This window comes from Copadichromis virginalis, linkage group LG7 (assembly GCF_057382275.1).
Source record: "Copadichromis virginalis isolate Kocher_CV1m ecotype Utaka linkage group LG7, C_Virginalis_male_GT1.1, whole genome shotgun sequence".
Taxonomy (NCBI): domain Eukaryota; kingdom Metazoa; phylum Chordata; class Actinopteri; order Cichliformes; family Cichlidae; genus Copadichromis; species Copadichromis virginalis.
In genome coordinates, this window is record NC_140624.1 from 66,545,846 (window position 1) to 66,559,068 (window position 13,223).

Sequence of the window (13,223 nt, forward strand, 5' to 3'; positions counted from 1 at the left end):
AAACACTTTATATACCACACTGCCTCGGAGACAAATCAAAGCCTCGTGAGACTAAAACTGTCCTCCGTGGTTGAAAGTTTGAGTTTGCAGTGGGCGATCACAAAAAATCAAAACCATGTGGTGGCGTCCTTCGTTGTCAGACTGCAGCTCTCAAGCAAAATCCCGTCAGTGGCCTCAAACATCAACATCCAGACAGTTGCAGTGCTGTGGCTTCACTCTCATCTCCAACTATAGACTCTCTCGGTTGCTCGCTGCACAATGCAGTACAAAGTTAAGCCCCAAAACGTGAAACTTCCTCTGAATTAAAGGACATGTTTTGCGGTTGTGCAAACTAAATCACACACAGTACCTTTTACGTTACAGCCCACCATTGTTTTAGGCGTTTTGCTGTAATCTGGCTTCCCCTCTGCAGCCTGCGGCTCCAGTGTTTTTCACTCTGGTCTTTCCTGCTTCTATTTGTGAACAGCACTCGCTCCATTATCCAGAACAATAGACCTTCACTCACAGAATGAAATGGTGCACAAAAGCCGGAGCGCCCAACAGTGATGCAGCCATGAATCCACCCGCTTTCCCTTCAAACTGGGTGGGGCCGAGCACTGTCTAAACTGAAATACTGGGTGACATCACCTGTGTGTGCATCAGTGAAGGCCTGAACGAACACATCCAGGTGCTTTGATACACTCTCACAACTGAGAGTAGATCTTTACTTCCCCTAAGAACAGTTTTCTTCTGACTTTCACACTAAGCTTTATTAGGTAGGGCAACGTTTTAGGCGGACATGGATGTACCTGAACCATGAAAACAAAGAGCATAAAGGTCAGAGTGGGATGTGAATAAGCGTGATAGCCTTAAACTTGCTCTGCCTAGTTTCCCTCCCTGACACAGGCTTGTGAGTCGTCAGTGGTGGACCACTTTTCCTGAAACACTGATATCTTTTCTAAATCTCCTGAACAAACCTGGCTGATGTGAGGTGCGTGACTCTCGAGCTTGGCGGTGTTTTGATTCGTGGTGACTTCCTTGTTGTTGCTAAGCAGCATTTATCTGGCCATTGCTGCAAAGACTAACAGAATTTCCACGAGGACGATAAATGTGATTTATGTATTTTCTCAATTTACTGAGCATTTCCTCATCTTTGCATTAAACTTGCTAAAACTACAATAACCAACTGCTTTGAATTAATGAGACCTTTAAAACCGCCTGCATATTTCTGGAGAGTTTTTGATACGTTACTAAGCTGAGACCACAACAAGGTACTTAAAGATGTGAACGTATGAAGTGATTCCAATCAAACTAAAGGGGGGAAAATAATCAAATGCAGGGAACGTTGTATTCCATCATGATATTCCCCTTGTCTCATGGTGGGGCTGATCTGGCAGTGTGGATGCTTCTCCTCAAACATCTGTGTTCTGCGCTGTGCTCTCTGTACTCTGTGAGACTCTCTGCAGGCATGCAGGGTAAACATACATGTCTGCGTTTGTGCTGCCTGTTTTTATGTGTTCTGTCTGACCCGTGGAGGCTTCGGGCCGTCTCGCAGAGCCGTGTTAAATTCTTCAGCCCTGCAGACCGAAACGCATGGAAGTCATATACTGCACATAAGACAAACTACAGTTTATGTTTTTAACATTTCAAGACAAAAAACATACCTTCCATTATTTACAGCTTTTAACTCGGCACATGTTAAAGGCTGACGCGATGTCGAGGTAAATGTGTTTATTCTGTAGTTTGGGGAAAATCATAATACAAAGTTTGCGAACAGTATCAGCAAAGACCTTGAAGTAAAAATGCTGAGCCTGCACAGCCACGGTGTATCAGCACCTCTGATGACGTTATCATCAGGTAAATCACCGCAGGTTTTTCCAGAATCCTTCACCTTGCAAAGCCTGATGAATCATGAAATAATTGCCATATAAATTATTTTACTTTATTCCATTCAGCGTTTTGGGGCAATTTATTTAGGAACAAAAATCGTCACACTGATGATGTAGAGGTCTCAAAAACTCATGTCAAATACGTTACAGGGTTAAATGCTTCTCAGTATTTGAATCATTGGAAAATCCAATAAAACGATTGCTTAGACAATTTACAGACGGTTAGATGTGCTAAGCTGTGTTCGGGGTTAAATGATGTCTTTTCATTATGCTGGATACATTTTTATGGTCTTACAGAGCTTCAAAAATGTTTTATGAAGGGAACATTTAACTAACTCGTTCCCAGAAGACAATATCTCGTTCCAGGTGTTCTCATTTCCCACAAGAGGATAACTTCTTTTCACAATACAATTACCCTTAAAAACAAAATCACACCAATACCTCCTGAGAACATTCAACATTATGCACTCCACACTGTATATAAATGCCACTTGTTTTGCACATATTCAACTCTGTATATTTTATATATTTTATTATTATTATTATTTTATTTTATTATTATTATTATTTTTTACTATTTAATTTGTAAAAATGTGTATACACACACACACACACACACACACACACACACACACACACACACACACGTAGGAAAATATTTAGTATACACATCCAGAAATGCATACACTATTATATATTGTACATATATTTATTAGTTTCAGGTTGGCCATTCTTGTATTTTGCTCGTTTGTGTTGTTGTGTTTGCACATCTCTGTTGCTTGTGGGGCTCGCACACAAGAATTTCACTCGCATGTGCTGTGCCAGTGTGCCTGCACATGTGATGTGACAATAAAAGTGATTTGATTTGATTTGATTTGAGAACAAGATAATGAACTTGTTCCTGGAATTCATTTAACTTGTTCAAATGGCGGATAAAAGTTTCTTATCTCCTGCACACAGCTGGTTCCCAGAAGTAGTTTGATTCCTGCACACGAGTGAAGCTTGAGGTTTAGTTTGTCATCGCTGAAGTCAAGGTTGCTATCATGTGGTTAAAGTTAGGAAACAGAGTCACTGTTTTCATGAGATCCACAACATCCTCAGCACAAGAAAATATTAAAACACAAAATGCCTCATTTTTCTTACAGAGTTTGAGAAAACAGAACTTTTGAATAAGTGATGATATCAGCTTCAGTTGTTTGAACATGTTACAGAAACCTTTGTGCTTCCTTTCATGTTCATTTAGCTCAACTAGCTGGAACTAGCTCCTGACCTGAATCAGTGGAAGTAAGATGATGGATGGTTGAATGGATGTGTTGTTTATGGTTTTTATTGTTCCAGTGAATGGACTGGAAAACAATAACCACAGTTGTAAACATAAAAAAACAAATGTGGGCGACACATCCCTGCATGTGTTTTAAAATTGAAAGTGACATGAACTTTGACCTGTAGTTTTTCAGAGGTGATGGAAGGACTTTCTCAAACATATAATTTGCGCAACCTTTAATTAACTGGTTTGGCTGAATTTGTGCTCCAGTTCGCTGACTTTTGTTTTGCGTCCAGGGTCACTGAATTTCCTCATTTCCAGCTCCATATTTTAATGATGGCATCCGTAGAGTAGCTCTATATGACTGAAGGAAGGTTTTGTATAAACATGTGTGTAAAAAGCAGTATTAAACCTTTTAATATGAACTAAACCAATAAGGAGAATGTACAGGTTGTACTCTAACATCCATACTTAGAATGGTGCACTAAGTAGTGCCAGTGTAGCGTAGCATCCTAGCAGTCTAAGTCCAAGTTAGTGTTAGCTTTCTACAGAAGTGACTTTGGTAGAGAACAGACTCTTAAAAACGAACATGTAACAAACATTAGATTAGTTAGAATGTTTTTTGTTTTTTTTTAAAGATTGTTTTTCAATACAAAATAATTTAAAATATTGAAGAATGTGATGCTAGGTGGGACCCAACAGAGTCAAGGTCTTTATAAAAACAAACAAACAACAACTTTAATTTATTCCTGTCAGTTCATGTTTCTTATTAAGGCAACTGTCTCTGATTGGCTGTCCTTCCCAAAAACAAAAGTGTATGGGAGGGACTTAAGATGACCATATTAGGAATATCTACTACTTGGTAACATCATTCCAACAGTAGAAAAAAAACAACTTTGTGAAGCCTGAGCTTTTGTCTCACAAGGTTTACTTCTACATGTGCTCACCTCATTATCTGAAACTTATCTGGTTGTGTTCAAAAACAACATATTACACATATGTCAAGAAAATGATGTAAGGCAGAGCAGGCCCACTTCAAAATCCTAAATACTAACTATTAGGTCTTCTTGGATCTGGCTATGTTATGCGCTATATACAAAATTCATATTTTTGAAAAGAACTAGAAAATTACAGTTAGTCACCTACAAAGAGGTCAAAAACACTCAGTGGTTCCACGTCCACTCTTCATCCTGCCCTGAAACGTCTTCATCAGTACAGTCAGAGTTCAGCTTATCTCCTTCTACAAACCCCGGGTAACCGTCATCGCTTCCTTTCTAAAACTCGTACGGAGACACGAACAGGGTGACCTTGGTGAGGTAGCGGCCCAGCAGGGTGTTGTGCTCCAGCTCGCTCATCTCCACCTCGGCTTCTAGCGTGGCCGGCCCCTTGATGGGCGTCACCAGGAGGAGGGTGCCCGTCTGTCTGCCCGAGCGCTGCACACTAAAGTGGCCCCGGCCGCGACCGCCGGCGAGGCCGAATCGCAGCGTGTCGCCCAGCACGCGAGCGGCAGACACCCGGAAGAGGATGCGCGGGGCGGACATGTTGGACACTACAGAAAGGAAGTGGAAGGAGATGGAGTTTGGTGCCTGAGTGCATGGCTTGTCTCCCAGCATGCACGGGTTCCTCTCACACCGCCTGAAAGAACACAAAGAGGGTAAACATTATTGGTTTTCAGTTATTCACAGGTTTTAGTCATTCTTATGGAACAACCGGCCTGCTCTCTGTCCTAATCTAAGATGAACAAGTACAAAAAACAGCAGACCGAGGCCTCAGGGCTTCAGCTGCCCTCAGCAGCACTGAATTGGATAAATGGAAGAACAAGATTTCAACATACTCAATTACAGAAGGACAACTAACTAACATGTGATCAAAAAGATTTTCTAAAACTGGCTCACTTCTCCTTAAGACCATCTTTTTGGACATGTCCAGACAGCTTTCAGAGTAGCGTCTACTTTTAAAGCACTACATGGACCCTGTGATGTCACCTCACACTTGAGGGTTATTGCAATCATAAAGAGTCCACTGTTCCCAAGCCTGAATGTGGCCTCATACATTCACATGCACTGCTTAAAAAATCAAAGATCCAAATCAAATCAGTTTTATTTATGTAGCACTTTGGTCCACAGTTGTTGTTTTTAAAAGTACTGTACAATAGAATAATCAGGTAACATTTAAAAGGAAAGGAAAATAATAAGAATAAAATAATGACAGACTCCTACAGAATTAAAAGCCAAGGAGTAAAAATGGGTCTTTAAAATGCACGAAAACCCAGGAATGTCCTGATGTGCCTTCCTGAAGGAGTCGGATTACCTGTGAAACCTCTGTGAGGTCCACGTATCGCCTCAAGCTAAACCATTCCTGTTTTCGAGTTTTCTCATGGTTGCCCCTCTACTGCACCTGTCGTTAAAGCAACTGACACAACCAGCGTTTCTTAACTGACTAGATCGAGCTCACAGAAGGACTTGATGCTAAACTCTAATAAAAAAGTGTCATGTGTTAGTGCTACTTATATGATAAGTTAGCTGATACAAATTTCAAAACTCATTTAATTTGTTTTTGATTGAAATTGAATATTACTTAAACTCTCTTAAATTGACTTCCAATAAAAAAGGTTTATCATTGATTGAAATTCATTCAGAAATAATCCTTATTTCATTGTACTGTATATTGTTACTGTTATTTGCCCTGTATGTCTACTGTACAAACTGAACTGGAATGACTGACTGTTCGCTTTATCATTTCAAATAAAGTTCGAAAAAAAAGTTAGCTGATACAGCAAACCAGACAAAACATGATGATTAGAACGAGAGAGCGAGAGAGAAGAAACCTGTTTGGATGCTTGACATGATCTGAAAAAGGTGATTTAGCTGTAATTTGAGAGAAGTGCAGATTATTAGTTAGAGAAAATTAATTAAACTTTTCAAGCTATCGTTCTGTCTTTGTGATGACTCTTTTGAGGGCACCCATTGGTTTTGAATAACTCTTTTCACTTCCTGTAAAATGCTTTTATATTCATCACTCTGTGACGTATATCTTTTTAATCCAGTTTAATCTGATTAGCTTCAGCATGCTAATGCCTCCTACCACGTAAAGCTACACTTCATGGTTAGCTTGTGAGTCATAGTTAGCAAAAAAACATCTGAGGTCAGTCTTGGGTCAAAAACATCTTCTACATCTCCAACAAAGTGTGGTTGCGGGTTGGAACGCATTCTTGTATTCTTCATCTTCATCGACTTCCTGTCTCCTCTATAGTAGAATCCAGTCTGATTGTTTATGGTTCTCCAGAGACGCCATGATTGTTTAGTCATCCCCAGAGTAATCTGTTAAAATCCTGAAATGATCCTAGTCTCCTGAAATGATACCCTGCTCTTGTACTCATGGGTAAGGACCTGCTTTTCTCAGAAATTGACACAAACACTGAAAGTGAACACATGATTTTGTTTGTTATATCGTTAGCTTCATAGCATAAGTGCCTAAGTCATTGACTTAGTCAAATGACTTAGGCAATTATGCTATGAAGCTAACGATATGCTGGAGAGAGTGCAGGCGTACTCTGCACCCTCCCAGATTCAGAGTTAGGTTTGGGACGGTGTTTTTTAGACATACATGGCTGAAATGTTTGACAGAGTTAGTGTTTTCTGTCATATATGTTCTGTCCCAGTAGTGAACGTTCATATTAAACATAACAAAAGTTGAGTGATAATAACTCAGCATATATACAAGTAACCTCTGTGAGCCAAAAGCTCAGATGGTCTGAAACATGGACTGCCACTAAACTCACAGTTTATATGTATATTTTTTCTCTAAGTGGTCAGAGAGAGTTATCCTAGGAGTTCAATTTTCAATTATATTTTGATAGAGCGCCAAATCACAAAAACAATTGCCTTAATGCGCTTTATATTGTAAAGGTAAAGACCCTACAATAATACATACAGAGAAAACACCAACAATCATATGACCCTATGAGCAAGCGCTTTGGTGACAGTGGGAAGGAAAAACTCCCTTTTAACAGGAAGAAACCTCCGACAGGAATAGGCTCAGGAAGGGGCGGGGCCATCTTCTGCAGCCGGTTGGGGGTTGGGGTGAGTTAAAACAGCTCATTTCAGACAGAGCGTGAATGAATGAAAGATTTATTTTGAACTGTGAATCATGCAAATCTTAAAAAAATATTTTAGATAAGATTTGACCTCGAGAGGCTTTTGTTAATGTTAATATTTGACGCATTTGTAAAATGGTATCAAGGGTTGATATTTGTTAAAGGTTTTGTATCAAAGTTAGAAATTCTTTTGTGATGGCACTAATGTGAGGAATTTCACTACATACAGTCTTTTATCCTTCCTCTGCTGCCTTTTGTTCTAGTCTTATGCAAAATGATTCTTAGTTTTTAATTGATGTGTTAAAATTTTATAGTTAAAATACTTCAGAGTAACGTTTCCACTGCAAATCTTCTCAGAAAATATTTTGCAGAACCCTTGAACTAAGCCAAACACCCTGGAGAGCCTGTGTGCCTGCAATTTTCATGTTTTTTGTGACCAAAATACAGGAAACAGATGATACAACAGCTGTTTTCTGCAAACGTTTGTGTTGAATTTGTGGCTTGCTAAATCATCTTTATCCAAGTCCCTCTTTAGCTAGTGAGTCCAACAAAAGGCTCGCTCAGATTACATGCCTTTGACATCCTCTTTCAAATCGAAGATGAATGATGGGCAACTTTTACAGTAAGTTCTCCCAATAGTTTATTTTTTCTTTTGGTGGTTTTCCCCACAAAGAAGTGATCAGGTCAATCCTCATATTATTTGCTTTTCATGCAATTACTGTATTGACTGTATTTGTCTTGCAGTTTCTTGGGTTTGACTGGGGGAATTTTTGCAATTTGGCATCTCCATGATTCCAGGTGTGGAAAAAGTACTTGAACAATCTGCTGTGGTAAACATGTCCAGTGCTGTAAACACGTTTCAAGGTTCTTGACCGATCAGCTAACTGGAGCCTGAAAACTTAGCAGTTCATCTGAGGCCAAACCTCAGCCTGACTCTCAGCCCAGATTCTGCCAGAGCTAAGAGATGGGTGGAGGAGGGAAGTGGTTAACTGTGAGGTCGAGGTCATTGTTTGTCAAATATTTCTTTATCGCTGTCCCTGTCATTGACTTTATGTCTGATTCTTTTTCTTCTGAGGTGACAGGTTTATGGTTTTGATTGTGTCTTTGTGTTTCTGGGTGCTGTTTAATTGCACTCTCGATGTGTGATTTAAATTGAGTGTAGTTCAGGGCAGTCATTCTTTTGACTGCTTGTTCGCTAGTTTCAAATTCAGACTGTCAGTTTTGTTTTCATCCACAGTTGTTGGACAAATAGACAAAGTCCATAGAACTTGGAGAGTTTCCAGATGTTTTGCAACTCTCTGGATTGCCTCAAACAGCATGTGGACTGATTTTTGACCAATGGGACAAATATCACACCACTGAGCTCATTTGAATCACAGACAGATTGTTTTGGTTTTGGGGATCAAATCACACTCTAACCTTTCTTTATTCGAGTTAATATTAGTGAGTCCCACTCACACAGACTTAGAGACTGGTTGGCAATCATTTGGCAACCATCGGTTGATAGGAAAAAGTGTCTAGCACTCGACCCACTGCTGAGTGGTTGCTTCTAGTGTGAAACTGGTTGCAAACAGGTATTTGGTGCTGTACCAAAAACCTTTTTATTATTGTTAAGGCACCACAGGTTGCCATGGTCACCAGTACTTTGCATGGAAGATGCCAGTTTGTCTGTCCACCATCAAAAACTACTTGCCAAGTAGTGCTGAAACTGTGAAAAGTGAGCTGCAAACTGGAAACTCAGACTGTTTGCCTTTAAAGTAAATAGTGAGATTCGCAAACTTTCAGATTGTACAAACTAAAGGTTTATGTGGAGATATGGAGACACAAACGGGACACAGAAGGTAAGATAGAAGAGAACAGCTCAGAGGAAGGTTGAGGAGAAAAAGGTCGGTAAGTACTCTTACATGGACGATGTTTTGATGTACGTGGCGTTTTTCAAGCGAGGACACTCCACCGTCACGCACTGGAAACCTCCGTAGGTGTTCACACACAGCTGGTCTGCTGTGCAGTTGTGCATCCGGTTTTCACACTCGTCAATGTCTGAATGCGAAAGGTCAAAGGTGAGAGGTACAACTACAAGGGCGCAGCCATCTTAAACATTCCCCAAATAGAACAGGATGACCTCTGAACTCTGACCTGTGCAGCTGCGGCCGTCTCTGGTCAGGTCGTACCCGGACGGACAGATGCAGTGGAAGCTGCCGGGTGTGTTCACGCACTGATGGACGCAGAGCAGGCCAGGCTGACCGAGGGGAAACAGATGGCACTCGTCGATATCTGAAACAGACACAAGCAAAATTCTAGTTGATTAATCGGTCGGTTGATTGAAAGAAAATTTACATCCAACAATTTTGGTTCTTAAGCGAAGACATTGAAAATCGATTTTTTTAACTGCTGAGAATGATCAGCGTTTTGTTAATGTGGTGGTTATTGGTATGGACTGATCACCTGTGCAGATGTTGTTGTCACGGCCTGATATGGTGAAGCCCACGTCACAGGTGCAGCGGGTGGAGCCCAGGAAGTGTGTGCAGTGAGAGGGTCGTACTGAAGAGGAGGGAGAGGATGACGTGGATGACTGGTGAGAAAGTGAAGTTGCTGAAGAGGATGCTGACAGAGCAGCAGAAGCAGGAAATGATGACGAAGAGGAGGCGGAGGAGGAGGGAGAAGCGGGAGAGAAGGAGGGGAGGGAGTTGGCGGTGCTGTTGAGGTCTGAAAAGAAAAACCAGGTTTAAAAAAACAGAAGCACAAAACTTTGAAGCAGAACTGTGATTGACCTCCGGAGACTCACGTCTGCACATGGGCTGCTGACCGCTCCACTTCAGAGACTCCAGACACACTCGGGTCCGAGGACCAATCAGCTCATAGCCGGACTTGCACAGGAAGTGGACCTCGTGTCCGATGCCAAATACCCTGCCCAGTCTGCGGCCGTGAGCGGGGGGATCCGGTTTGGGGCAGGATGCTGCAAGGCAAAACATTTCTGTCTGAGATAATCTTAATCCACCTGCTGGACCTCAGAAAAGTTATACACCAGCTCAAACCCTGTGGTCATCTGGAACAGACACCAGGAACTGACGGTGCTCCAGTGTGTCAGCCTCCCCTGCAGCTCCGCCACAAACCATGCCCCGCCACAGGGACACTACACCAAAAACTCCTCCCACTTTTACCATTTATTTTTTTACCTATTTTAAAGACGGCCATGGTGCTGTTGTGCAGGGTGGTAATCTTCTTCTTTAGGGAGCGCAGGCTCTGCTGGTAGGACGTCTCATGGACCGCCAGCATCTTCTCCACCTGCCGCAGCGAGTTCAGCAGATCGTGAGTGGATGGACACTCCTGTGGGGGCGGGACGAGGAGGGGTTAGAGAAGGCCTTCCTCTATCTAATCTTTGTCTTTTTTGGCACTTTTATAATAAGCTGAGTAAATTCTGGGGCCAGAACACCAAAACCATCAGCTGACTCAAGCTCAAATGTGCACGGTGGATGTGGGTGTATACTTCTAAATGCCTCCTATCACAATAAATATTCATTAATTGCTATTAATTCTATCTTTAGGCCCAAATATGAAAACACAAAGTTTTTCCAAGGTTGTAATAATTTGTTTGGCTAGAGGCAGAAGATGACCATCACATTCTGTTTGCAGGTGTGAGGTCTGCACACAGAGGTGAGGTTTTTCAGAGCTGCATTTAAGCCTGGGTGAAAACTGAACCAGAAGCGGCCGCTCGCCTCACAATCACTGTTGAAACACAGCTTAACTCGGCGCTGCTGCCACACAGCGAACCTGTGGTTTGTGTTTTCGGTGTTTGGAGGCGTTCCTTTGGTTTCTTACAGGCAGTGAAGACTAAGGAGGGTGAACCTGAGCTCTGCGTGCTGAGCTGCAGCTACTATGTATTTAAACAGACTTTGGTGTTGGTGTGAGTAATCAAACTCTAATGACAATAAAAACAAGAATTTGTTCGTGCACTTTGATTGATTTGACCAGGGCTAAGGGTGTGTCATAGTCGTTGAATTTCTTTTTTTTAATTTTAGTTTTTTGGACATTATTTAACGGTACACAAGATTAAAAAGTTCAAAGAGCTCCACTTGATTTAAATTTACCTGAATCAAATTCAAGGTCATGCTCCTGTGCACCTTTGCTCTGAGCAGAACTCCTAATGTGTCGTCTTATACTTTCTGCTTCTAGCTGGACCTTCTCCAACATGTCAGAAAGATGAATCTTCAATTTGATCTTAATTTTTTGAAGCACACAAAGCTACAGTTTGAAGATATGTGTTTGTGATGCCTGAAATTCCAGGTCAGGTCATTTCTGCTGAATGTTCTGACTCAGAAACATCTGGATATTACAGATGCTGAGAAACATGTGTCCCTGCTGCTCTTTGCCTTCAGGTTGGAAAACTGGATTCTTGAAAACTGCTCAGTCTTAGTTGGAGACCGAGCTCTCATCATCAGCGATGATTGTCTGCATAAATGTTTAATTGAGTTTGAAAAACGAGTTGATGTTTATGTTTAGCATAGAAGAATCTAAAAATATCAGCCATGCTTGAAGCTCTCAGGACTTGCAAGAGAAGATGATTATGAACATCATATGGCCAAATTTACAGAGCTAAATGGATTTTTCTTTGTTATATCTATAATCATAGTGTGTGGTACTGCACTATGCTTCAATAAATAATCTCAAATATATTTTTAATATAAAAAAGATCACGATCTTTCTCTTGATCAGATCATGTTCCAACTTTTTTGACTCTCTAAGAAATAAAACCTGGATATAAAATCATTTTGATGTCAACTTTTACTCAAAAAACATTTAGACCCAAAATGCTGACTTAAGTAATTAGATTACATGTAAATCTACCATGAAATTTTGTTACATGAGTACAATGTAAAAAAAAAAATTTAAACTTACTTCATTTTGCTTGATTTTTTTATTTGAACTTTATATGAACTTTTGATTTCATATATTTCATTTTCATTTTACTCAAAATTGTTCCTTCAGTGTCCTACTAATTAGAGAGGGGTCAGCTGACATGTTAAACATGCATTATTTTAGCTTTAGGGGATGACTTTTTTTTTCAGGAATATCATCTCCAAGACTGGGAACATTAAAGTGTTATAGCCTAAAAGCTATAAAAGTAAAATGCAAACATGATAAGAACTATTCTTATGTATTTTATTTAAGAAAAACAGTCGTAATTTTTTTAATTACATTGAATTCGATTGAATACATACATTATATTGAATTAGTCTTATGAGACCTTCGGTCCAAATATAGATGATTTCACGTTTTTCTTATTTTTTAAAAAAGCATGACCAGGTCAGACACCAGTACCAACCTGAGCAGAAGAAGAATAAATCTGATGAAGGCTGATCATCATCATCGTCAGCGTAATGACCCCAGCAGCCTTCATCCTGGAAAAAAACTCCATCCTCATGATGATCCGTCTTCAGCTCCTCTGCTGCGTCCTCAGAACTGAACCATCTCTTCTCCTGCTCTTTCTTTTCAAGGGCACTTGCCAAATTTCTCCTGCGCTCCCTCACAACCCTCCCTCCACCTCCACCTTCACCTCCACCCACCTCCCTGTCAGGCATGTTGGAGGTGGAAGCTGAAGCCAGAGGAGGAGGAGGAGGAGAAGAAGGAGGGCCCACATCTGGAACATGCTGTCCCTTCTTTCTTTTTTTTTATAAACCATCAGCAAATCCAGAAATAGACTTAAATTATAAGGAGAAGTCAGCTGGCAGTGGTGTCTTTTAATCATCCCCCGTTGTTGGGGAGTATTTCAGATTCGCTCTCCAGCTCAGGAATGTGGCTCTTGCTCCAATTACAGTCACTATAAAGCCCCACTTTTTTTGAAACCCCAAACTCGCCTTGTTGCAGCATAATGTCATGTTGCTCCTAAATGACAAGGCAGCGATATCTGAGGCAGAAGCCCCCGCCTCGGTTATCCCCCACTCAGAAAGAGAAAAAAAAGAGGTGTAGAGATCCTGGAAGAGATGTTAGCAAAGAC

General features: G+C 40.9%; 1 protein-coding gene across 1 annotated transcript; it reads right to left on the minus strand.

The window, feature by feature from the left end:
- Positions 1-3,167: 3,167 nt before the first annotated feature.
- LOC146706649 (fibulin-7-like) lies at positions 3,168-12,825 on the minus strand. The gene is made up of 7 exons (XM_085464847.1): positions 12,552-12,825; positions 10,405-10,555; positions 10,014-10,184; positions 9,674-9,934; positions 9,365-9,502; positions 9,133-9,268; positions 3,168-4,767 (listed from the first exon to the last, which is right to left on the minus strand). Exons 1-7 carry the CDS (start codon positions 12,648-12,650, stop codon positions 4,407-4,409), a joined length of 1,317 nt encoding a protein of 438 aa, XP_085320973.1. The 5' UTR covers positions 12,651-12,825; the 3' UTR covers positions 3,168-4,406.
- Positions 12,826-13,223: the final 398 nt, after the last annotated feature.